Source organism: Oncorhynchus gorbuscha, linkage group LG06, assembly GCF_021184085.1.
Source record: "Oncorhynchus gorbuscha isolate QuinsamMale2020 ecotype Even-year linkage group LG06, OgorEven_v1.0, whole genome shotgun sequence".
In the NCBI taxonomy this organism is placed as follows: Eukaryota; Metazoa; Chordata; class Actinopteri; order Salmoniformes; family Salmonidae; genus Oncorhynchus; species Oncorhynchus gorbuscha.
Window position 1 is genome coordinate 19789775 of NC_060178.1, and position 23829 is coordinate 19813603.

At 42.3% G+C, this 23829-nt stretch overlaps 3 protein-coding genes across 4 annotated transcripts; all 3 read left to right on the top strand.

Annotated features, from left to right (window-relative positions):
• Positions 1-610: 610 nt before the first annotated feature.
• Positions 611-2193, top strand: LOC124037036 (mast cell protease 1A-like). Its single transcript, XM_046351657.1, has 5 exons — positions 611-882; positions 994-1144; positions 1267-1402; positions 1518-1781; positions 1892-2193. The coding sequence occupies exons 1-5, from the start codon at positions 783-785 to the stop codon at positions 2051-2053; spliced, it is 813 nt and encodes a 270-aa protein (XP_046207613.1). The 5' UTR covers positions 611-782; the 3' UTR covers positions 2054-2193.
• A 328-nt stretch (positions 2194-2521) lies between these two features.
• On the top strand, positions 2522-4865 carry LOC124037037 (complement factor D-like). The gene is made up of 5 exons (XM_046351658.1): positions 2522-2708; positions 2983-3145; positions 3285-3417; positions 3631-3885; positions 4437-4865. Exons 1-5 carry the CDS (start codon positions 2654-2656, stop codon positions 4590-4592), a joined length of 762 nt encoding a protein of 253 aa, XP_046207614.1. The 5' UTR covers positions 2522-2653; the 3' UTR covers positions 4593-4865.
• Positions 4866-15755: 10890 nt separating this feature from the next.
• On the top strand, positions 15756-22339 carry LOC124037653 (spindlin-Z-like). 2 transcript variants are annotated; one of them, XM_046352580.1, is made up of 5 exons: positions 15756-15873; positions 16572-16610; positions 16835-17088; positions 17298-17531; positions 17843-22339. In XM_046352580.1, exons 2-5 carry the CDS (start codon positions 16591-16593, stop codon positions 18046-18048), a joined length of 714 nt encoding a protein of 237 aa, XP_046208536.1. In that variant the 5' UTR covers positions 15756-15873; positions 16572-16590; the 3' UTR covers positions 18049-22339. The 2 variants fall into 2 exon arrangements, with proteins under 2 accessions (XP_046208536.1, XP_046208535.1); XM_046352579.1 differs by having other exon boundaries at positions 15757-15873; positions 16569-16610.
• Positions 22340-23829: the final 1490 nt, after the last annotated feature.

Below are 23829 nucleotides of genomic sequence, written 5' to 3' on the forward strand. Positions count from 1 at the left end.
TATGTGCAATTATAATGATGACTTAGCTCTTTAAGCCAACAAGTATACACCTTTAGAAAGATAGCTCCTCTTACATCTTCAGCTGTCTTCATCAAACTCCACCACACGTGGAAACTTGTGGTCAAGACAACAAAGTAACTCTGGTTTCATGAAGGCGACACAATGCTTTGAAACCACACCACAGTTTCAGGTCTCAGACCAGAGGACATGATCTGTCTGTCTGTCTTCCAGTCTGCCTCTCCGCCTGCTTGCCTGTCTGTCACTCAGAGGGGATGCAGAACATTTCACAGAAGAATACCACCAAAGATCAAGATGAGTCAATAAGGTTGACAGCACAACTTTCATAGTTTTACATGTTTTCATTGCGAAAAAGAATGGTCCCTGTCTTTACCCTGGTGGGATTGCCAAGGTCCCAGTGTCTTTCAAGGCATCGAGAGTGTTGTCCTCCTTTGTAAACCACTGGTGGTTATTGGTTAGCATGCTAACACCGGAAAGCATCGAACTAGAGAAGACAAGGCTCTTGCATGAGAGAGGGGAGATGAGTTGGCCTATGTGGTATGCACTACTGCAGGCTATTATCTGTCTATGATAACTCACCACCTACATTAATGTGTAGAAGGGCTGCCAGAGTTCCAGTAAATGCAGAGACCACCTACCTTGACTTTACCGGAAGAAACCATACATGGATTGATAGAATTATCATATATAGTCATCATAGAAGTGAAGCCACACAGTTGTCCTCAGAAAAAAAAAACGCTGTCTAGTGTATATAACGGGGCCATATGAATCAGGTCGTCCTGGATCGTTTGACAAGCCCTCCAAACATGCACACCATGAACAAACTTCTACTCACTGTTCTCCTCACCTATCTGGGACATTCGGGTAAGTCTCTCTGCTGAACTCAATGGACACACATCAATGAGATTCTAACATTTGCCTATTACCTTACGGTTTAGTTCATTGTGGCTGTTTGTACTATTTTTACCCTCTCAGTTGCATTTGGGGGTCAAATCATCAATGGGAAAAAAGCCAAGAGGAATTCCCTGCAGTACATGGCCTCTGTGCAGAACGATGAGAAGCACATCTGTGGAGGATTCCTGATCACTCCATACTTTGTGCTAACAGCTGCACACTGCAACAAAAGGTACAGTAGTAGCCTAACTCAATTACAACTGTAAATTCCAAATAGTAGCATATCATTACATATAGCATATCAGTGTCCTTACTACTCAGACTGATAAACACATTGTTCTACGTCTTGTCTAGCAACTTGAGTGTTGTTCTTGGTACCCACAACATCAAGAAGGGCCTCGGGAAAGCTGTCAGATACAATGTGGAACGCAAATGCAAACCCAACTCATATAAAAATGTAACGGATGGTAGTGACATCATGCTTCTAAAGGTAGGGCTTTAGTTAAATATATGTGTCTTCATATGATATGACAGAGTATCCTAAAAGTGCTAGAAGGTCATATACTTTCATAACTGCTAAACAGATAATAAATGTTTGTTTCAAGCTGTCTAGGGCAGCTAAATTAAGCAAATCCGTGAACAAAGTGAGGCTTCCAACCAAGGATAAAGTCCTCAAACCCAACACAAAGTGCCTTGCTGCTGGATGGGGCCTCACAAAAATAGGCGCAATCGTTGACGACCTTCAAGTGGTGGACGTGGAAGCCATTGATCTGAAGGTCTGGCAGAAGCAGTGGGATCACGTGAAAGTTCATCTTCCTCCCAATGTCATCTGTGCAGGTGGATACATGACCGACAAAGGCACATGTCAGGTTTGTTTAGCTGAATTTACATTCAATACACACACATCATACATGAAGATCCAAAGCAAGAACCAGTGAGCAATGTTTGGCATATAAGGTGATTATTCTCTTTCCCACAGGGGGATTCTGGTGGTCCTTTGGTGTGCAATGGAGAGGCAGTGGGAATCGTCTCCTTCAACATGAGGGGAAACTGTGCCTATCCCAACGTGCCCAATGTTTACACTCAGATTTCCAAGTACTTACCCTGGATAAAGAAGGTCATCAACAAGCAGTCGTGTTAGAATGGATACTTTGTTTGCTGCAAAATTATGCCTTTAGCTATTCCTTATACCTGAGGATATTACTGATTCTTTAGCTTGCTGTTAATCTGTCTAATGCATTACCATGTACTGTAATGGAAATAAATGTGTTCTTAATCATGGTGAAAATGCTCTAGTGATATGATTTGCATACACATCAGAAGGCATGCACTGTATGTTATACTTAAACAATTTTGAAGTCCAGACCATTTTTTGTATTTATTTTTTAAACCAACAAACTGAGCCCATCATGGCAAACTGTAATGCACAGAACCACAAACACCACACATTTCTAACATTTTCAACAACGGTTAGTGGTAGCATCTCATTGCACAAGTGTTCTCTATGCAATCAGACCAACCAGCAGAGTCATCATTTCATAATATCACAATCAGCTTTCATCATAGACTTCACCAAGCAACATTTGAAACCATGAAGCCACAGCAACACATTGGCAAACACTGGGGGGATGAACAAAGACTCAGTACTGTCTATAACCACATCTGGAAAAAGTAGCACCCTCCCGCCCACCCTACATATTTATACCCACGAGGTGCATCATGCTATTTGCTCATTTGCACTATGGCAATCTGCTCAGTGGTTCTTCACGTAGTTATTCTGCTCATCGCCTTGAATGGTAAGCTATGTTTCATTTCTATAACACACTAACTACCAATAGCACTAAACAGACTGCACCATGCAGACTAACATTAAAAAATATAACACTAGTTGTGAAAAGTATATTTGACCAATTTTAATGCTTTTGCATACAGCGGCTCATATTCTATTTGGCAGTAATGAACAAACTGACATACAGTACCATCATTTGTTGCAAGCTATGCGGATATGGTAGCATTGCAGAGTTATAGACAAAAGCTATTGAAATATTCTTCTCTACTTTCTGTTCAAAGGCACTGATGGGCGCAAGGTGCCGAAAGTGAGTATTGTTGGTGGCAGAGAGGCTGCTCGCAACTCTCGTCCCTACATGGCTTCCCTTCAGTCTCGTGGTCAACACATCTGTGGAGGAGTTCTGGTCAGAGAGGATTTTGTCCTCACCGCTGCACACTGTGACGGGTGAGAATCTCTATCAAACATGAACATATTATCTCAGATTCTCTCAAACTAATTTCCCTTAAAATTATTGCACTAGTCCTTTAAGGCAATTGCGCAAATAAATATTGCCTCCTAAATTCTTTCATGTACTGATTTTCAGGCGATACAGGGTGGTTCTTGGGGCTCATGACTTGTCAGAGGATGAAAATTCACAACAAGTATTGGATGTGGTTCGATCCATTCCACATCCGAGGTATGGGGACAACCTGGAGAATGACCTCATGCTTCTCAAGGTGAGTGACATCAAGGACATTGTATCACCATGGAGATTATTGTATCCTAACTTCTCATTGTAGGTTTAATGTCCATGAAAATACATCAAATAGCTTATAGAATCATGCAAAACTGATAAGAAAAATGATTATATCCTAAATATATTTACATCACACATATATGAAGACGTACAGATCATCTATCTAGTGTGTTATCTCTGTGATCATTCTTAGTTGAGAGGGAGGGCCACCCTCAACACAGCAGTACAGTTGATCCCTCTGATGAATGGCTCTATGGCTGAGGGAAGCATGTGCACCACGGCCGGCTGGGGGGATATAGGCGATAATGGCACCCTACCAGACAAGTTGCAGGAGGTCAACGCCACCATTGTCCCTCCCAGAGAATGTGCCCGCAGGTGGGCAGCCGTCAAAATCTCCAGACGCATGGTGTGCGCAACAGGCCCCAGAGCTTTCCAAGGCTTCTGCTCGGTAAGACTGCACTGTTTTAGGCTATAACTCTATTGCTATAACTGCAATTCGTTTTTCCTGGTCGAGACAGGCTGTTATTGGCTACAACTTGGCTATAACTCCCTAGAGCCGATGTCCATGCTCCTGCAGAAATCAAATTAGCATAATACACAAATCCCCATCAAAATTCATCAGTTTAAGCTAGAGATATCAGTTTTTTGCATGGGCTGCAATCCACCATGTCACCGGACTTGTCTGAATGTAGCCTGGTACCAGTTTAAAAACAATATGAACAAATATATGGAAGTAGTTTAGCGGCAATTGTTTTTATATTGGTAAAAAAAGACATAAAGTCTAATCCTTTGGCATTGTCCTTTGTTCCTGGACTATTTACCATGCAGCTCCAGGTGACAGAGAACACAAATGGTTGACTCCTTAATGGGGTTCTAAAATAATACCATATTATCCTTGGTATGACCATCTTAAAACCGCTTAGACTCTTAAGGTAACTAGAATAAAAGTTGATCCTAGTCAAGGCTGTAACTATGCTACTCCTCCTTTGTTCTTTGCAGGGTGATTCAGGAGGTCCATTGGTGTGTAACGGGATGTCAGCGGGCATTGTCTCTTTCTCAGGGCAGAGGTGTGCCAACCCCAGTACCCCTGATGTGTACACACGAGTGGCTTCTTACCGCCGATGGATTCAGACAGTGTTAGCTAGAAACCCTTAAAGGGAAAATTGTTTTCATTAGTCCACTGTTGATACAGTCATAAAATGTTTTATCAAGCAATCAAGTTTTCAAGATATTGGACTCGCAAGAAGCAAAGTGTCACCAACCCCAATATTTGGTGGATTGTGCCTTTAAGGTTTTGGGCATGTAAGCTGTCAGTGTGTGTTTTCACAATCTCACAATATAACTGATCTCATTTAGACCAGGTTTGCACAAGGTGTTTAATGATCAATAGTTCCCTTGTTGCTGTTCTTATTAAAATTGGTTAACTAATTTTGGCTCCTGTGTCTCAATCTGGAGGACATGAGTTCCCTAAATTATTTAGCAAAAATACTCGGCCATCATTTCTTGACTTGATGTTCAAAGACTAAAAGCAACTACTGATTTAAAGTTTTTTTTAAACATAAACATTAGCATTAGCATATGCAGACTCTCTACATCCTTTAGGGTCTTGGTCACTCACCTGGTATGGATGGTCAGGCAGTAGACTCTATATATAAGCTGACCAATGTTACTGAAGGTTGGATGCATTGTTGGCTCCAGCAGGTTCCATCAAATTCCTACGATAGTGTACCTGAGGAGCAGTGGTTGGAAAAAGTACCCAATTGTACCCTAGAGTAAAGGTAAAGATACTATCTGGTATGAAGGTATGACCCAGACCACATCAAATTAACAATAGTTTAATGATTCAACAGGGGCAGGCAATAGACAGGTCAAGGCAGGCAGGGGTCAGTAAACCAAAGGTGGGGCAACGGTACCGGACGGCAGGCAGGGTCAGGCAGAGTGGTCAGGCAGACGGGCTCAGAGTCAGGACAGGCAAGGGTCAAACCAGGAGGGCAAGAAAAAGAGAGCTTGGTAAAAGCATGAGCTGAGACAAAAACCACTGGTTGACTTGACAAACAAGATGAACTGGCAACAGACAAACAGAGAACACAGGTATAAATACACAGGGGATAATGGGGGAAGATGGGTGAATCTTGGAATCTTGGTCAACCGGCCTTTCTTTGGAGGGCATATAAATGCCAGCCCTTATGCTCAGAGTACCATCTATTCTGCCACTCATCTATCAAAATGTCTCTGATCTTACATTTGGCCTCACCTCTACCCAGTGGAACATTAATATGAATTATATCTTGTTTCAAAGCTCTAATACCTCCGATAGTAGGTCACTCCTATTAGATTTACCAGATGATAAACTATTCAATACGGATAGAGAATCTGAGCATACTATAATTCTAACAGGTTCTACATCCTCCACCCACTAAGGGGCAACAGTTCATTAGCCTTCATGTAAATGAATTTTAGGACCCCTGATAAAAAAATATATATATATATTTATTTGATGAAACATACATGGAAAAACTGCTATTAGCCCATAGAAACGCATTGAATAACATGGAAAAACTGATAGTCAAAAATGTAATATGTAGTATGTTTTGAAGTATATATTGAAGTGTCTGTCCTTTATCTGAGAGATAAGAAAGCTCAGAATATACAGTATACAATATACAGCTCCGTAAGTAGCATCTCAAGGTCCTGGTGTGACCTAGCCAGTCTCCAGACCTGAACCCAATAGAATTTTTTTTGAGGGAGCTGAAAGTCCGTATTGCCCAGCGACAGCCCCGAAACCTGATCTGGAGGATCTGGAGAAGGTCTGTATGGAGGAGTGGGTCAAAATCCCTGCTGCAGTGTGTGCAAACCTGGTCAAGAACTACAGGAAACGTATGATCTCTGTAATTGCAAACAGAGGTTTCTGTACCAAATATTAAGTTCTGCTTTTCTGATGTATCAAATACTTATGTCATGCATTGAAGTGTAATATATATATATATATATATATATATATATATATATATATACCCTTATACCTTTTGTGGAAATGCCCTATTTGCTTTCATTTTTTAAAATTTTGGCCAGTTTCCGGGTTACCTTCAGAGGTGTCTTTCCCACTTGTGGGGTTCTTTCCAAAGATGGGTCATATTAGTGTGTAGCCAAACTGTTCGATGCTACAGATGTTTGCGTGAGAAGACAGATTTTCAGGGTTGTATTCTGTTCTGACAAACACTGCTGTAGCTCTGCCACCATCCACCACAGATGCGGAAGGTAGAACTTGATGGGCAGATGTGATGGATTGAGACGCAGGCCATGCAAAAAACATGCCTCTAGCTTAAACAGACAGATTTTGATGGGTCTTTTTATTTGATTTTTTTTTATGCCTCGAGTGGAGCATTTCGGGGATAAATTATTTAAACATGATAAAAAAATGAACAATAATAATTTATTCCCAACTAGAGAGGCCCTTTGGTGATGTGAGGCCTGGAGCAATTGCCTCTTCTGCCTTATGCTTAATTCGCCAGTGGGTATGGGCCTTTACCAAGACATAACTCCAAAACATTTATTTCTAAATGTTTCTGAGCTCACTCACACACTTTGCTTGGTTTAACATTGAATTCACATTAGTTGACAACTCAACCAAATGAAAATCAAAATTAGAAGTAGAACTGATGTTTGTGCTCAGTGGAAAGTTGATCATGTATTATTCAGTGGATGCTACCACTCCTAAAACATATATATATATATAAAATTTTCTTCCCAATTGTGGTTTATCAGGGGGTGCTGCAGCACCTCAGCATCCCTACTTCCCTCGACCGAAACAACCAACATTTGTCGGGGCATAGACTACAAAGTGTCAAAAACGTTCCACAGGGATGCTGGCTCATTTCCACAGTTGTGTCAAGTCCGCTGGATGTCCTTTGGATGGTGGACCATTCTTGATACACATAGGAAACTGTTGAGCATGAAAAACCCAGCAGCGTTGCAGTTAATGATAGACTCAAACCTGTGTGCCTGGCATCTACAACCATACCCCGTGCAAAGGCACTTAAAAGTTTTGTCTTGCCCGTTCACCATATGAATGGCACACTTACACAATCCATCTTTGACCTGTCTGCTCCCCTTCATCTACATTGATTAAAGGGGATTTAACAGGGGATCATAGCTTTCCCATGGATTCACCTGGTCACTCTATGTCATGGAAATAGCAGGTGTTCCTAATATTTTGTACACTCCGTGTATACAGTTGAAGTCGGAAGTTTACATACACTTAGATTGGAGTCATTAAAACTCGTTTTTCAACCACTCCACAAATTTCTTGATAACAAACTATCATTTTTGGCAAATTGTTTAGGACATCTACTTTGTGCATGAAACTGTTATGCAGGTGAATGAGGACCCAAAAGCGACTTAGCGAAAACAGAGTCTTTATTCCAGTAAATGGCAAAAGTAATAATCCTGGAAAACTCAAGACGAAAACAAAACAGGAAAAAACTTACATCCACTCGTAGTAACGAGGACAGACTGGAGACTCGACCATTGACTGCAGGTTGCTTCGGGAAGGCACCGACCGTAGCAGACTAAGACACCTGCTCACACGCAGCATCTGAAGGAGACAAGACACGACAGGGCGAGACAAGGACACAGCACAGCGAACATCATACAAGGATCCGACAAGGACAGAAGTGGAAAACAAGGGGAGAAATAGGGACTCTAATCAGAGGACAAAATAGGGGACAGGTGTGAAAAGACTAAATGAGTGAGTTAGGAGAATAAGGAACAGCTGGGAGCAGGAACGGAACGATAGAGAGAAGAGAGAGAGGCAGGGGGAGAGAGAGGGATAGAAAAAGGGAACGAACCTAATAAGACCAGCAGGGGGAAACGAACAGAAGGGAAAGCACAATGACAAGACAATATATGACAAAACATGACAGAAACAAGTTCATTTCCAACAATTGTTTACAGACAAATTATTTCACTTATAATTCACTGTTTCTCAATTCCAGTGGGTCAGAAGTTTGCATACACTAAGTTGACTGTGCCTTTAAACAGCTTGGAAAATTCCTGAAAATGACTTCATTGCTTTAGAAGATTCTGATAGGCTAATTAACATAATTTGAGTAAATTGGAGGTGTACCTGTGGATGTATTTCAAGGCCTACCTTCAAGCCTCTTTGCTTGACATCATGGGGAAATCAAAATAAATCAGCCAAGACCTCAGAAAAAAATTGTAGACCTCCACAAGTCTGGTTCATCTTTGGGAGCAATTTCCAAACGCCCGAAGTTACCACGTTCATCTGTACAAACAATAGTACGCAAGTATAAACACTATGGGACCACGCAGCCGTCATACCACTCAGGAAGGAGACACATTCTGTTTCCTAGAGATGAACGTACTTTGGTGCGAAAAGAGCAAATCAATCCCAGAACAACAGCAAAGGACCTTGTGAAGATACTGGAGGAAACAGGTACAAAAGTATCTACATCCACAGTAGAACAAGTCCTATATGGACATAACCTGAAAGGCCGTTCAGCAAGGAAGAAGCCACTGCTCCAAAACCGCCAATAAAAAAAGCCAGACTACGGTTTGCAACTGCACATGGGGACAAAGATCGTACTTTTCGTAAAAAATCGTACAAAAATAGAACTGTTTGGCCATAATGAACATCATTATGTTTGGAGGAAAAAGGGAAAGGCTTGCAAGCCGAAGAACCGTGAAGCGCGGGGGTGGCAGCATCATGTTGTGGGGGTGCTTTGCTGCTGGAGGGACTGATGCACTTCACAAAATAGATGGCATCATGAAAACTGACAAGTATGTAGATATATTGAAGCAACATCTCAAGACATCAGTCAGGAAGTTAAAGCTTGGTCGTAAATGGGTCTTCCAAATCGACAATGACCCCAAATTTGTGGCAAAATGGCTTAAAGACAACAAACTCAAGGTATTGGAGTGGCCATCACAAAGCCCTGACCTCAAGCCTATGGAAAATTTGTGGGCAGAACTGAAAACATGTGTGCGAGCAAGGAGGCCTAGAAACCTGACTCATATATATATAACAGCTCTGTCAGGAGGAATGGGCCAACATTCACCTTTAGGAGAGCAGAATCAACAACCTCTGCATAATCAAAACAGTTGCTTGGCTTCATCAATAAGTGCATCGATGACGTCGTCCCCACAGTGACCGTACGTACATACCCCAACCAGAAACCATGGATTACAGGCAGCGTCCGCACTGAGCTAAAGGCTAGAGCTGCTGCTTTCAAGGAGCGGGACTCTAACCCAGAAGCACAGTCAAGAGCTGCCCAGTGACACGAGCCTACTGGACGAGCTAAACTACATCTATACTCGCTTCGAGGCAAATAACACTGAAACGTGCATGAGAGCACCAGCTGTACCAGCCGATGTGAGTAAGACCTTTAGACAGGTCAACATTCACAAGGCCGCAGGGCCAGCCGGATTACCAGGACGTGTACTGAGAGCATGTGCTGACCAACTAGCAAGGGTCTTCACTGACATTTTCAACCTCTCCCTGTCTGAGTCTGTAATACCAACATGTTTCAAGCAGACCACCATAGTGCCTGTGCCCAAGAACACTAAGGTAACCTGCCTAAATGACTACCCACCCGTAGCACTCACGTCTGTAGCCATGAAGTGATTTGAAAGGCTGGTCATGGCTCATATCAACACCATCATCCCAGAGACCCTAGACTCAATCCAATTTGCATACCCGTCCAGGCACCACTCCAACACCATCATTAAAATTGCAGATTACACAACAGACAACAACGAACCAGCCTACAGGGAGGAGGTCAGAGACCTGGCTGTGTGGTGCCAGGTCAACAACCTCTCCCTCAACGTCATCAAGACAAAGGAGATGATTGTGGACTACAGGAAAAAGAGGACCGAGCACGCCCCCATTCTCATCGACGGGGCTGCAGTGGTGCAGGTTGAGCTTCAAATTCCTTGGCATCCACATCACCAACCAACTGACATGGTCCAAGCACACCATGACAGTCGTGAAGCGGGCACTGCTTGGCCTTCAACCGCAAGGCACAACAGAGGGTAGTGCGAACGGCCCAGTACATCACTGGGGCCAAGCTTCCTGCCATCCAAGACCTCAAAGACTCCAGCCACCCTAATCATAGACTGTTCTCTCTGCTACCACACGACAAGCGATACCAGAGCCAAGTCTAGATCCAAGAGGCTTCTACCCCCAAGCCCTAAGACCCCTGAACATCTAGTCAAATATCTATCCAGACTATTCGCACCCCCCCCCCCTCCCCTCCACTCACCACTGCCACTCTCTGTTGTCATCTATACATAGTCACTAATTAATTAACTCTACCTACATTTACAGTACATACTCTCAACTAACCGATGCCCCGCAAATGAGTATCTGTACCGGCACCCCCTGTATATATTGTTATTTTTCTTTACTGCTCCTCTTTAATTACTTGTTACTTTTATCTCTTATTCTTATCCATATTTTTTAAACTGCTCTGTCGGTTAGGAGCTCGTAAGTAAGCATTTCAGTGTAAGGTCTACGCCTTTTGTATTCGGTGCATGTGACTAACTAAAAATATATATTTCACCTTTATTTGACCAGGTAGGCCAGTTGAAAACAAGTTCTCATTTACAACTGCAACCTGGCCAAGATAAAGCAAAGCAGTGCGACAAAAACAACATCACAAAGTTACACATGGGATAAACAAACATACAGTCAATAACACAATAGAAAAATCTGTATACAGTGTGTGCAAATGAAGTAATGAGGTAAGGCAATAAATAGGCCAATAGTGGTGAAGAAATTACAATTTATCAGTTTACACTGGAGTTATATATGTGCAGATGATGATGTTCACGTTAAAATACTGGTGTGCAAAAGAGCAGAAAAACAAAAACACATATGGGGATGAGGTACAGTGCCTTGCGAAAGTATTCGGCCCCCTTGAACTTTGCGACCTTTTGCCACATTGCAGGCTTCAAACATAAAGATATACAACTGTATTTTTTTGTGATGAATCAACAACAAGTGGGCACAATCATGAAGTGGAACGACATTTATTGGATATTTCAAACTTTTTGAACAAATCAAAAACTGAAAAATTGGGCGTGCAAAATTATTCAGCCCCTTTACTTTCAGTGCAGGAAACTCTCTCCAGAAGTTCAGTTAGGATCTCTGAATGATCCAATGTTGTCCTAAATGACTAATGATGATAAATACAATCCACCAGTGTGTAATCTAGTCTCCGTATAAATGCACCTGCACTGTGATAGTCTCAGAGGTCCGTTAAAAGCGCAGAGAGCATCATGAAGAACAAGGAACACACCAGGCAGGTCCGAGATACTGTTGTGAAGAAGTTTAAAGCCGGATTTGGATACAAAAAGATTTCCCAAGCTTTAAACATCCCAAGGAGCACTGTGCAAGCGATAATATTGAAATGGAAGGAGTATCAGACCACTGCAAATCTACCAAGACCTGGCCGTCCCTCTAAACTTTCAGCTCTTACAAGGAGAAGACTGATCAGAGATGCAGCCAAGAGGCCATGATCACTCTGGATGAACTGCAAAGATCTACAGCTGAGTTGGGAGACTCTGTCCATAGGACAACAATCAGTTGTATATTGCACAAATCTGGCCTTTATGGAAGAGTGGCAAGAAGAAAGCCATTTCTTAAAGATATCCATAAAAAGTGTTGTTTAAAGTTTGCCACAAGCCACCTGGGAGACACACCAAACATGTGGAAGAAGGTGCTCTGGTCAGATGAAACCAAAATTGAACTTTTTGGCAACAATGCAAAACGTTATGTTTGGCGTAAAAGCAACACCCTGAGCACACCATCCCCACTGTCAAACATGGTGGTGGCAGCATCATGGTTTGGGCCTGCTTTTCTTTAGCAGGGACAGGGAAGATGGTTAAAATTGATGGGAAGATGGATGGAGCCAAATACAGGACCATTCTGGAAGAAAACCTGATGGAGTCTGCAAAAGACCTGAGACTGGGATGGAGATTTGTCTTCCAACAAGACAATGATCCAAAACATAAAGCAAAATCTACAATGGAATGGTTCAAAAATAAACATATCCATGTGTTAGAATGGCCAAGTCAAAGTCCAGACCTGAATCCAATCGAGAATCTGTGGAAAGAACCGAAAACTGCTGTTCACAAATGCTCTCAAATCAAATCAAATCAAATTTATTTATATAGCCCTTCGTACATCAGCTGATATCTCAAAGTGCTGTACAGAAACCCAGCCTAAAACCCCAAACAGCAAACAATGCAGGTGTAAAAGCACGGTGGCTAGGAAAAACTCCCTAGAAAGGCCAAAACCTAGGAAGAAACCTAGAGAGGAACCGGGCTATGTGGGGTGGCCAGTCCTCTTCTGGCTGTGCCGGGTAGAGATTATAACAGAACATGACCAAGATGTTCAAATGTTCATAAATGACCAGCATGGTCAAATAATAATAAGGCAGAACAGTTGAAACTGGAGCAGCAGCACAGTCAGATGGACTGGGGACAGCAAGGAGCCATCATGTCAGGTAGTCCTGGGGCACGGTCCTAGGGCTCAGGTCCTCCGAGAAGAGAAAGAAAGAGAAATTAGAGAGAGCATATGTGGGGTGGCCAGTCCTCTTCTGGCTGTGCCAGTGGAGATTATAACAGAATGTGGCCAAGATGTTCAAATGTTCATAAATGACCAGCATGGTTGAATAATAGTAAGGCAGAACAGTTGAAACTGGAGCAGGAGCATGGCCAGGTGGACTGGGGACAGCAGTGAGTCCTCATGTCAGGTAGTCCTGGGACATGGTCCTAGGGCCCAGGCCAGTTGAAACTGGAGCAGCAGCATGGCCAGGTGGACTGGGGACAGCAAGGAGTCATCATGTCAGGTAGTCCTGGGGCATGGTTCTAGGGCTCAGGTCCTCCAAGAGAGAGAAAGAAAAAGAGGCCAATAGTGAGAGAAATTACAAATCGCACACTTAGATTTATACAGGACACCGAATAGGACAGGAGAAGACTCAGATAAACAAACTGATCCTAGCCCCCGACACATAAACTACTGCAGCATAAATACTGGAGGCTGAGACAGGAGGGGAATCAGGAGACACTGTGGCCCCATCCGAGGACACCCCCGGACAGGGACAAACAGGAAGGATATAACCACACCCACTTTGCCAAAGCACAGCCCCCACACCACTTCAGAGGGAAATCTTCAACCACCAACTTACCATCCTGAGACAAGGCACCAGTATAGCCCACAAAGATCTCCGACACGGTATAACCCAAGGGGTGGGGGAGAGCATCAGACAGGCCGACCACAACAGTGAATCGACCCACCCAGGTGACGATCCCCCCCCAGGGACGGCACGAGAGAGCCCCAGCAAGCCAGTGACTCAGCCCCCGTAACAGGGTTAGAGGCAGAGAATCCCAGTGGAAAAAGGGGAACCGGCCAGGCAGAGACAGCAAGGGCGGTTGGGAGACTCTGCTCCAGAGCCTTTCCGTTCACCTTCCCACTCCTGGGCCAGACTACACTCAATCATATGACCCACTGAAGAGATGAGTCTTCAGTAAAGACTTAAAGGTTGAGACCAGTTTGCGTCTCTGACATGGGTAGGCAGACCGTTCCATAAAAATGGAGCTCTATAGGAGAAAGCCCTGCCTCCAGCTGTTTGCTTAAAATTCTAGGGACAATTAGGAGGCCTGCGTCTTGTGACCGTAGCGATGTATAGGTATGGGAAGATGGAGGACCAAATCAGAGAGGTAGGTAGGAGCAAGCCCATGTAATGCTTTGTAGGTTAGCAGTAAAACCTTGAAAATCAGCCCTTGCTTTGACAGGAAGCCAGTGTAGAGAGGCTAGCACTGGAGTAATATGATCAAATTTTTTGGTTCTAGTCAGGATTCTAGCAGCCGTATTTACCATCCAACCTCACTGAGCTCGAGCTGTTTTGCAAGGAGGAATGGGAAAAAATTTCAGTCTCTCGATGTGCAAAACTGATAGAGACATACCCCAAGCGACTTACAGCTGTAATCGCAGCAAAAGGTGGCGCTACAAAGTATTAACTTAAGGGGGCTGAATAATTTTGCACGCCCAATTTTTCAGTTTTTGATTTGTTAAAAAAGTTTGAAATATCCAATAAATGTTGTTCCACTTCATGATTGTGTCCCATTTGTTGTTGATTTTTCACGAAAAAATACAGTTTTATATCTTTATGTTTGAAGCCTGAAATGTGGCAAAAGGTCGCAAAGTTCAAGGGGGCCGAATACTTTCGCAAGGCACTGTAGGTTGTTAGTTGGATGGGCTATTTACAGATGGGATGTGTACAGCTGCAGCGATCGGTTAGCTGCTCTGACAGCTGACGCTTAAAGTTAGTGAGGAGATTCCTGTGATTTTTGTTGTTCGTTCCAGTCATTGGCAGCAGAGAACTGGAATTAAATGCGGCCATGGGGGGATTTGGCTTTGTGGATGACCAGTGAAATATACTTGCTGGAGCGCGTGCTCTGGGTGGGTGTATTGGGTGCTATGGTGACCAGTGAGCTGAGATAAGGCAGAGCTATACCTAGCAAAAACAAATAGATGACCTGGAGCCAGTGGATTTGGTGACAAATATGTAGGGAGGACCAGCCAACGAAAGCATACAGGTCGAGTGGTGAGTAGTATATGGGGCTTTGGTGACAAAACGGATGGCACTGTGACAGACTGCATTCAATGATCTGAGTAGAGTGTTGGAGGCTATTTCGTATATGACATCGCCGAAGTCAAGGATCGGTAGGATCATCAGTTTTACAAGGGTATGTTTGGCAGCATGAGTGAAGGAGGCTTTGTTGTGAAATAGGCAGCCGATTCTAGATTTAACTTTGGATTGGAGATGCTTAATATGAGCCTGGAAGGAGAGTTTACAGTCTAGCCAGACACATAGCTATAATAACATTTGATTTGATGTTCACAGTTAGCCATCGTTATGGAAAATAATGTAAAATAATTGTAACACCAGTGACAAAAAGGCAGCATAAGCATTTTATTTGTAATTAATGTAGTAAAAATATAAAATACATTAAGATAATGTAAAGGGGTTAACTATTACCTGACTATAAGTTTTGGTTAAAAAAATAACATATATATATATATATATATATATATATATATATATATATAGGTTATTTTTATATATATATTAAAGTTGTCTGGTTCAAAAAGCCACCATTTTCGTAGAACGAGCCTGAACGAAACCTGCGTTCACCACCACAATGACAGCAATTCCCATTGTTCATTGCGCTGACTTTCACCTACCTATCAACGGACATCGCGCCTCGAGGTTCTATGGGGGCTGTAGTTATTGTTTTCCCACGGAAGTATCCTCCCATTTTCCATAGGTTTCGCAAGGTTTGCATTGACGGTAGTGTGCGTTTCTCTGTTGGAAGTATTTAGTCGTTTTGGCATGAAATTCGTGTACAGGTAATATGATATTTATGGGAGAGAATCCATCGTGTTATAGATTATGTATCGGGGACATTAGCACAGATTTACATTTGCTTGTGCGCCGAACAACAGCATGTCGTGGAGTTGACATCGATACAATAATAATTGATAACCTATTACGATCAAGCAGTGCTTGTGGCGCGCATTTTCCATGTCTCATCAGCAGTGTGTGCGGTAGGCTAGCTCTGGGTCACATAGTAACATTGACGATGTTACATTTGTGATACAATCGTTGTGGCGAATTTACATTGGCTACACTCCTCTCATTTATGCATGTGGGATACAGTGGTGTTGGCTGACGTATTTTTCTTGAAGTTGAATAGCACTTCTCTTGATCTCTCATAGCCAATTTGCAGTCTATGAGTTTGTGTTTCCTGATCCCGGTCGTGTATCATCAAATAGTTAGTTACATGTATTATTATAGATTATGAAATGTGGGGTAAAGATGTATAACTGCGGCAGTTTTGTTCTGCATTGGTTGCAGTGACCTCCATGGATGCAATGCATACAAGGAAATAACCAGGAAGTTATTCAGACATGCTAAGCCATTGGCTGCTCTGGTTGTCTGTCTCAACCACTACTGTATACATAACAGCTCAGTCTCTTTTTTTTCCCGAAAATGGCTGTTTTTCTCCCAATCTCTGAACATTTCTATCTGTTTCTTCCCTCAGCAGTATTTGAATTTGTGGAGGCATGTCCAAGAAAAGGGGCAGGTATGTGTAAACATGTAGTTTTCTGTAAATATGGTATCTTGACATGCACACTTTGGAATTTTCCTCTTTCCAGACTGTTAGGGTAAACTACACTAGGCTTCACTTATGAGAAAATATGAATTGTTTAACTCTCATAACAACATATAAGATATGTCCCGCTTCCTTGTGAAATTATCCTATGAGTTTGCATATCCAACTATGACATACATAAATTGTGTCCCCAGAAAGCGGAGTAGCGGGGAGCTGAGTGACACCACAGTGATGAACCCTGACCCCAACAGTCTCCTGGGAGTGAGAATACAACACACCTGGAGGGAGAAGGGCAACCAGAGCAAATGGAAAGGCACCGTCCTGGACCGTCTCAATGTCAACCCCTCACTATTCATGGTCAAGTACGACGGGTTTGACTGTGTCTACGGCATCGAGCTATTCAAGGACGAAAGGGTGTCTAATCTACAGGTTCTCACAGATAAACTTGGTGAGTGTTGTAAATGTGATGGGTTTGGCTCCTTTTTTAGACCAGGCTTCATATCCTCTGCTCTGAGTAATGCAAAGACTTCATCATTTGGTTTGCACAGGTTATGACGTGTTCTTACTGCATACATGCTACTGCATGATCAGACAGCAGGGACACAGTGGTTATGCGATGTTGGTCTCTGTCTTGATGACACTTATCTGCTTCCTCAGTCAACAACAAGATCAAGGTTCCTCACGGGGCAGAGGATTTGGTAGGCAAAGCGGTGGAGCACCTTTTTGAGAAGGAGGATGGAGAGAAGAACGAGTGGCGAGGCATGGTCCTCTCCAGGGCTCCCATTATGACTAACTGGTATTACATCACCTATGAGAAGGACCCAGTGCTATACATGTACCAGCTGTGGGACGACTATGCCGAGGGAGATCTCAGGATCTTACCTGAAGCAGGTATTGACCATTTCTCAGCTTCAGTAGCATCTCCACCTGCAGCAGTGTTCAGATACTTCCCCCTACAGAGAACTGGAGAGAGGCTGATTACAGAGTAGAACTTGTTTATTCTTTACACACCAATTATAAGATAGTGGATTTAGGAGGGTTACTTATAACAGTATTTACAGTATTTGATGTGTTTGTTCTTGTAGAAAGGACAAATATTTATCGATGAATACTTATAAGCGTAACATATTTTGATAATTCCCCTAAGCAGATTTCAAGAACAGACTCCTAGCATTGACATTATTCATTGTTTTTCCCTCTAGAAAATAAGCACTTGCTTCCGGCCGACCGAAAGCCAGGCGAGGACACTGAGAGTCTTGTGGGTAAGCAGGTGGAGTATGTTACTGACAAAGGTGTGAAGCGAACAGGCCTAGTGATCTACCAAGTCCCTGCCAAGCCCTCTGTATACTACATCAAATACGACGATGACTTTCACATCCATGTCTACGACCTGGTCAAGACCACATAGGACACTTGTTTACTCACTCCATCGCTTACTTTTCACTTATCCTGCTCTCTCTATCTCTCCAACTGCCTAAAGGCCCTGGAGGGTTTAACAGTTATGCTTTGTCATTCAGGAAGTGCAATCTATTAGTCCACATTGAATCTAGTTCTATGATATGCAGGGCAGAACTGTAGCAATGATATTGTAGGCCATTAGGAGGAGGGTGGGAACGTGTACACTTGGAAGGACCTTTTTACCCCATTTCCTGGTTGTGCTCCACCGTAGACTCACATCTTGGACAGTCCAGGAGTGCACCTTGCCCTATGACAGATTCACATCTTGGACAGTCCAGGAGTGCACCTTGCCCTATGACACACTCACATCTTGGACAGTCCAGGAGTGCACCTTGCCCTATGACAGATTCACATCTTGGACAGTCCAGGAGTGCACCTTGCCCTATGACAGACTCACATCTTGGACAGTCCAGGAGTGTACCTTTCCCTGTGACAGACTCACATCTTGGACAGTCCAGGAGTGCACCTTGCCCTATGACAGATTCACATCTTGGACAGTCCAGGAGTGCACCTTGCCCTATGACAGACTCACATCTTGGACAGTCCAGGAGTGCACCTTGCCCTATGACAGACTCACATCTTGGACAGTCCAGGAGTGCACCTGGCCCTATGACAGACGTACAGTATAGTGCAAGAATGACCACATTTCAATTGTTTCCCACATCCTGATGCTTAATTCAAAGCAGAACTGAATTATATATTATAAAACTAAAAGCTGGCCCAAGTAATAATAATAATAATAATAATAATATATGCCATTTAGCAGACGCTTTTATCCAAAGCGACTTACAGTCAGGTGTGCATACATTCTACGTATGGGTGGTCCCGGGGATCGAACCCACTACCCTGGCGTTACAAGCGCCATGCTCTACCAACTGAGCTACACAGGACCACCATCATATTTGGTCCTTGAATGGCCAAACAGCGAGCATGATGTATAAGTGAATCTTTGTAGAGACTAGTTTGAGCTGTTTTGTTCAGTGAAGTGTTAGCTCTGAAAGTGAAATGCAGTAAGCTGTGATGCCCCTGAAAGCATCAATACATTATTTTGTTGTCTTTATCAATAGGCAACTAACTTTGTTTGCTTTGTCAGTCAGTTCATAGACAATCATTCCTTGATAAACCCACAGTGCTATCATTGGATTCATAGCACTGGGTTGCACTGGCCTAGGAGTAGTGTATAGCAGTGTCTCCCAACTCCAGTCCCCGAGTACCCCGAACAGCACACCATTTTGTTGTTGGCCCGAACAACCTCACCTGATTCAACTCATTGAGGGCTTGACGCTTAGTTAACCATTGGAATCTGTGTGCTTATCCAGGGCTACAACAAAAATGTTTGCTGTTGGGGTTATTGGACAACTGGAGTTGAGAAGCACTGCTGTGTGGTGATGGTTCAAACACTATTTTGACCTGCCTAATATAACATTCATAATGCTGAATCAAGACTTGTTAGAAACAAGGAATACAGGTCTTCATAAAGTTATGGCCAGGATTTCGTCTTGACCACACAACCTGATGACTTGTCCAGATCAGGAAAACTCCTGGCCCTGACGATACCTGACATGTTCAAAACATCATCAGACTGTATGATAAGCTTGAGGAGTAGAATAGAGGCAGGACTTTACACTACATTCTGATCTTCAGTAGAAAACAAACAAGCATCATAAAGTGCCTTCAGGCTGATCATGTTGCCATACTCTATATATTTGCTAACCTCTCACAATTTTATTCTGTTTAATGTTAAAGCCACTATTTGGTCAGTATTAGTAAAAGTAAAAAATGCTCGAAAGAAACAAACGTGAGTGACAAGGTTGTTGCTATTGTCGGTTTGTATTAGAGAATATGTGCAATGTTGGCAGTTACTGCAGTATACAATAATTTCCCCCAATATAACATCCATGACCAACAACAAGTGGTATACTGTAGCAATGGTAAGCCATAATGGTAAAACGCATGGAGAAAATAAAACATTTATAACACGTTATACAGTATTTAATCTGTAACTTTAGATTGTGTTGTAAATGTATGCTGTTGTGATTACTTCCTTTATATTGTAAATATCCCATTGAAACACCAGCTTTAAAACTCATCTACAAATCTCACCTAGAGAAATGCAGAAAAGACAGCTTCCAAAAGATCCTTAGGCCTTTTCACTTTTTAATCTTATTTTAAAGATTTGAGAGCTACACTCCGTAATGTAATCCCAGTAAGTCCAAAACTCAAATGGACTGGCTAGGAGAATTCAGATTTACAGTCTCCTGTCCTACTCACCACTCCAGGGTATCCAGTCTATCTTTTTACACAGTACATTGGTCCATGGTGCATAGGGGTAATTGTACTTAGGCTGTGTTTAGACAGGTAGCCCAATTCTGATCTTGTTTTTCACAAATTGGTCTTTTGACTAATCAGATGATCTCTGAAAAAGATCTGAAGTGAAAAGTCCAATTAGCAGGGACAAAATACTGAATTGGGCTGCCAGTATAAATGTAGCCTTTTATTGTCAGATTTGCATGCATAACTTGAATGCAACCAAGCATATTGGTTATGACAGTTGCAGAGGTATAATGTGATATATCTGGAAGATAATTTTGTGGCAGTCTTTGCAGTCCAATTTTAGTAAAATGTTTAGCTAGAAAATGTGACTGTAAAAAAACTAAATTGTCAGGGCTTATCTATAGACGGGTTAGCTGACGTCACGAAAACGATGTGCACGCTTCCATGGGGCAGAAGACAGTGTGTTGTGATTCTGGATGGTCAGATAGCTAGCAACAATGACAAGAACATGCCACGTTTGGAATCCGTAGGTGGCTCGTTTTATCTAGTTCTTGATACCATGTCTTGTTTTGAGGCGTTTTGACTGATTTCACATCTATGCTAATATTCTGTAACGTTATATTTGAGGGACATGTGTATGGGGTCAATTTCACACCATATGTGAATAAAAAAAATAATAAAAAAACGTGAACATGAAAAATAAAGTTGAGAATGTTAACATATTTTTGAGAACGGGTGAAATAATAGATGTTGATCAAAAACCAAACAGTTGAAAGCAAAATGTATAGAGTTGTAAACAAAAATAATACATCAAAAACTTTAAAGCAAATCATTTTAAAGCGAGAGCAAAAACTCCAAGACAAATTATATATTTTTTTTACTTGAAAACTAATGCAAAAATCGTTTTCGGTTAAATGTTCGATCAATCCCGTTGAATACATTTTGCCTAAGCTCTTGCCTGCATGTGCTACCTTTTTGTTGCACAAATCGTATCTTTTCTTTCGATGTCCGTTTCTTTTGCTTTCACTACCAGTCTTTTCGATTGCAATTTTTGGCATTATTTTTCAGTGAAGGGCAGGGTTTAGAGGGATGCGTAGACAATGAGTCTCCATTGGTTCACTAGTTTTGGAGTGACGGTTCGTCTTAACCCAATCAATGAACACCTCCCTCTAAACCCCGCCCTTCACGGAAAAATAATTTCAAAACTCGCAATCGAAAAGACTAGCAGTGAAAGCAAAGAAACAGCCAACAAAAGCAAAGATACGAGTAGTGTAACCAACAGGTAGTACATGCAGGCAAGAGCCTAGGCTAAATGTATTCAACAGGATTAGTTGCTAGGAAAGTTGAACTGAAAACGATTTTTGCATTAGTTTTCAAATGTATATATTTTTTACCATTTGTCATAGAGTTATCCTCTCGCTTTAAAATCATTTGCTTCCAAGTTTTTGGGTTTTGCTTCTGATGTCTTATTTTTGTTTACAATTATATACATTTTGCTTTCAATTGTTTGGTTTTTGATTTCAACATCCATTATTTCACCCATCCTCAAAAACATGTTTACATTCTCAACTTTATTTTTCATGTTCACGGTATATTTGATTTTGAATTCAATACATATGGCGTGAAATTGACCCCACACAAGTGCTCATTGTTCACATTTGTTTTCAGTAAACATTGGAAACAAAATATAGTTTGTCAAAAATCTAAGCCAACCGTGTATGTTTTGCCCCATAGTTGCGTACGTGTCGGTTTTGTTGCTAAACAACCAACCTCTCAATGCTACTTGTATCACCACCATTTGTGTTGTGGTGTTTCTATGTACAGTAAAATGAAACTCCAAAAGATTGTGTGTACTCTTCTGTTATTGTGCATTTCTTTTTTTACTCCTCCCAGGTCTGGAGTTGTAGCAATCAACAACACATTTGTGTAATTGTTACGTCATGAGTAATAAATGTTTTTTTTGTGTGTTTTTTTGCACATCCCTTTCCTCTGCCATTTTTCACCCATTGGATGTGATTTAGGTTCAGAATGATGTAGTTGTGATTAAATTTGACACACTTTTAAACCCCCCACTCCCTCAAACTACAGGACTTTGAGGCAGTATACATTGTAGAATGTAATTAATAATACTACTGGCCCAACCTCATATCCAAGTACTTTACCTAAGTAGGCTATGACATATCTTAGTGGTTTCCAACCAGGGGTACAAGGCCCCCTCGGGGTACTTGGCCTTTCCACAGGGAGTACATGAGAAGACGCATTAGACCATAGGCCAGGGTTCCCCACCTGGCGGCCCGCAGGGGTTTTTATTTGTCCCCCAAATCATATATATATTTTGTATTTTAGACATAAGGCTGTAAAAATACCAGCAAATCAGTTACCAGTGATTTTAATTTTGGAAATCTGTTCCAAAGTATTCCCACACATAAGAGAGATATGTGATCATACTGTACAGTGCCGTCGGGAAGTATTCAGACCCCCTTTTCCACATTTTGTTACGTTACAGCCTTATTCTGAAATAAATTAAATAAAACAATTTCCTCACCATCTACACACAATACCCCATAATGACAACACGAAAACAGGTTTTTGGAAATGTTAACAAATTTATGAAAAAAAAACCACATCTTATTTACATATGTATTCAGACCCTTTGCCATGAGACTTGAAATTGAGCTCAGGTGCATCCTGATTCTATTGATCATCCATGATGTGATTGGAGTCTGCCTGTGGTAAATTCAATTGATTGGACATGATTTGGAAAGGCCCACACCTGTCTATAATTTGACAGAGCATGTCAGAGCAAGAACCAAGCAATGAGGTCGAAGGAATTGTCCGTAGAGTGCCAAGACAGGATTGTGTCGAGGCACAGATCTGGGGAAAACATTTCCACAGCATTGAAGGTTCCTAAGAACACAGTGGCCTCCATCATTCTTAAATGGAATAAGTTTGGAACCACCAAGAGCTGGCCACCTGGTCAAACTGAGCAATCGGGGGAGAAGGGCCTTGGTCAGGGAGGTGACCAAGAACCCGATGGTCACTGACAGAATTGTAGAGTTCCTCTGTGGAGATGGGAGAACCTTCCAGAAAGCCAACCAACTCTGCAGCACTCCACCAAGTAGGTCTTTATGGTAGTGTGGCCAGATGGAAGCCACTCCTTAGTAAAAGGCACATGACAGCCCGCTTGGAGTTGGCCAAAGACTCTCAGACCATGAGAAATAAGATTCTCTGGTCTGAGGAAACCAAGTTTGTATTTTTTGGCGTGAATGCCAAGTGCCACGTCTGGAGGATACCTGTCAACATCACTATGGTGAAGCATGTTTTTCAGCTGCAGGGACTGGGAAACTAGTCAGGATTGAGGCAAAGATGAATAGAGCAAAGTACAGAGATCCTTAATGAAAACCTGCTCCAGAGCACTCAGGACCTCGAGCTTGGGCGAAGGTTCACCTTCCAACAA

Coding starts and splice junctions, on each gene's coding strand:
- LOC124037036 (XM_046351657.1), top strand. CDS start 783: ATGAATCAGGTCGTCCTGGATCGTTTGACAAGCCCTCCAAACATGCAC. Junction 1,145..1,266: donor GCTGCACACTGCAACAAAAG/GTACAGTAGTAG, acceptor CGTCTTGTCTAG/CAACTTGAGTGTTGTTCTTG. Junction 1,782..1,891: donor CCGACAAAGGCACATGTCAG/GTTTGTTTAGCT, acceptor TCTTTCCCACAG/GGGGATTCTGGTGGTCCTTT.
- LOC124037653 (XM_046352580.1), top strand. CDS start 16,591: ATGTCCAAGAAAAGGGGCAG. Junction 16,611..16,834: donor ATGTCCAAGAAAAGGGGCAG/GTATGTGTAAAC, acceptor TTGTGTCCCCAG/AAAGCGGAGTAGCGGGGAGC. Junction 17,532..17,842: donor CAGGATCTTACCTGAAGCAG/GTATTGACCATT, acceptor TTTTCCCTCTAG/AAAATAAGCACTTGCTTCCG.
- LOC124037037 (XM_046351658.1), top strand. CDS start 2,654: ATGGCAATCTGCTCAGTGGTTCTTCACGTAGTTATTCTGCTCATCGCC. Junction 2,709..2,982: donor TCTGCTCATCGCCTTGAATG/GTAAGCTATGTT, acceptor TTCTGTTCAAAG/GCACTGATGGGCGCAAGGTG. Junction 3,146..3,284: donor ACCGCTGCACACTGTGACGG/GTGAGAATCTCT, acceptor ACTGATTTTCAG/GCGATACAGGGTGGTTCTTG.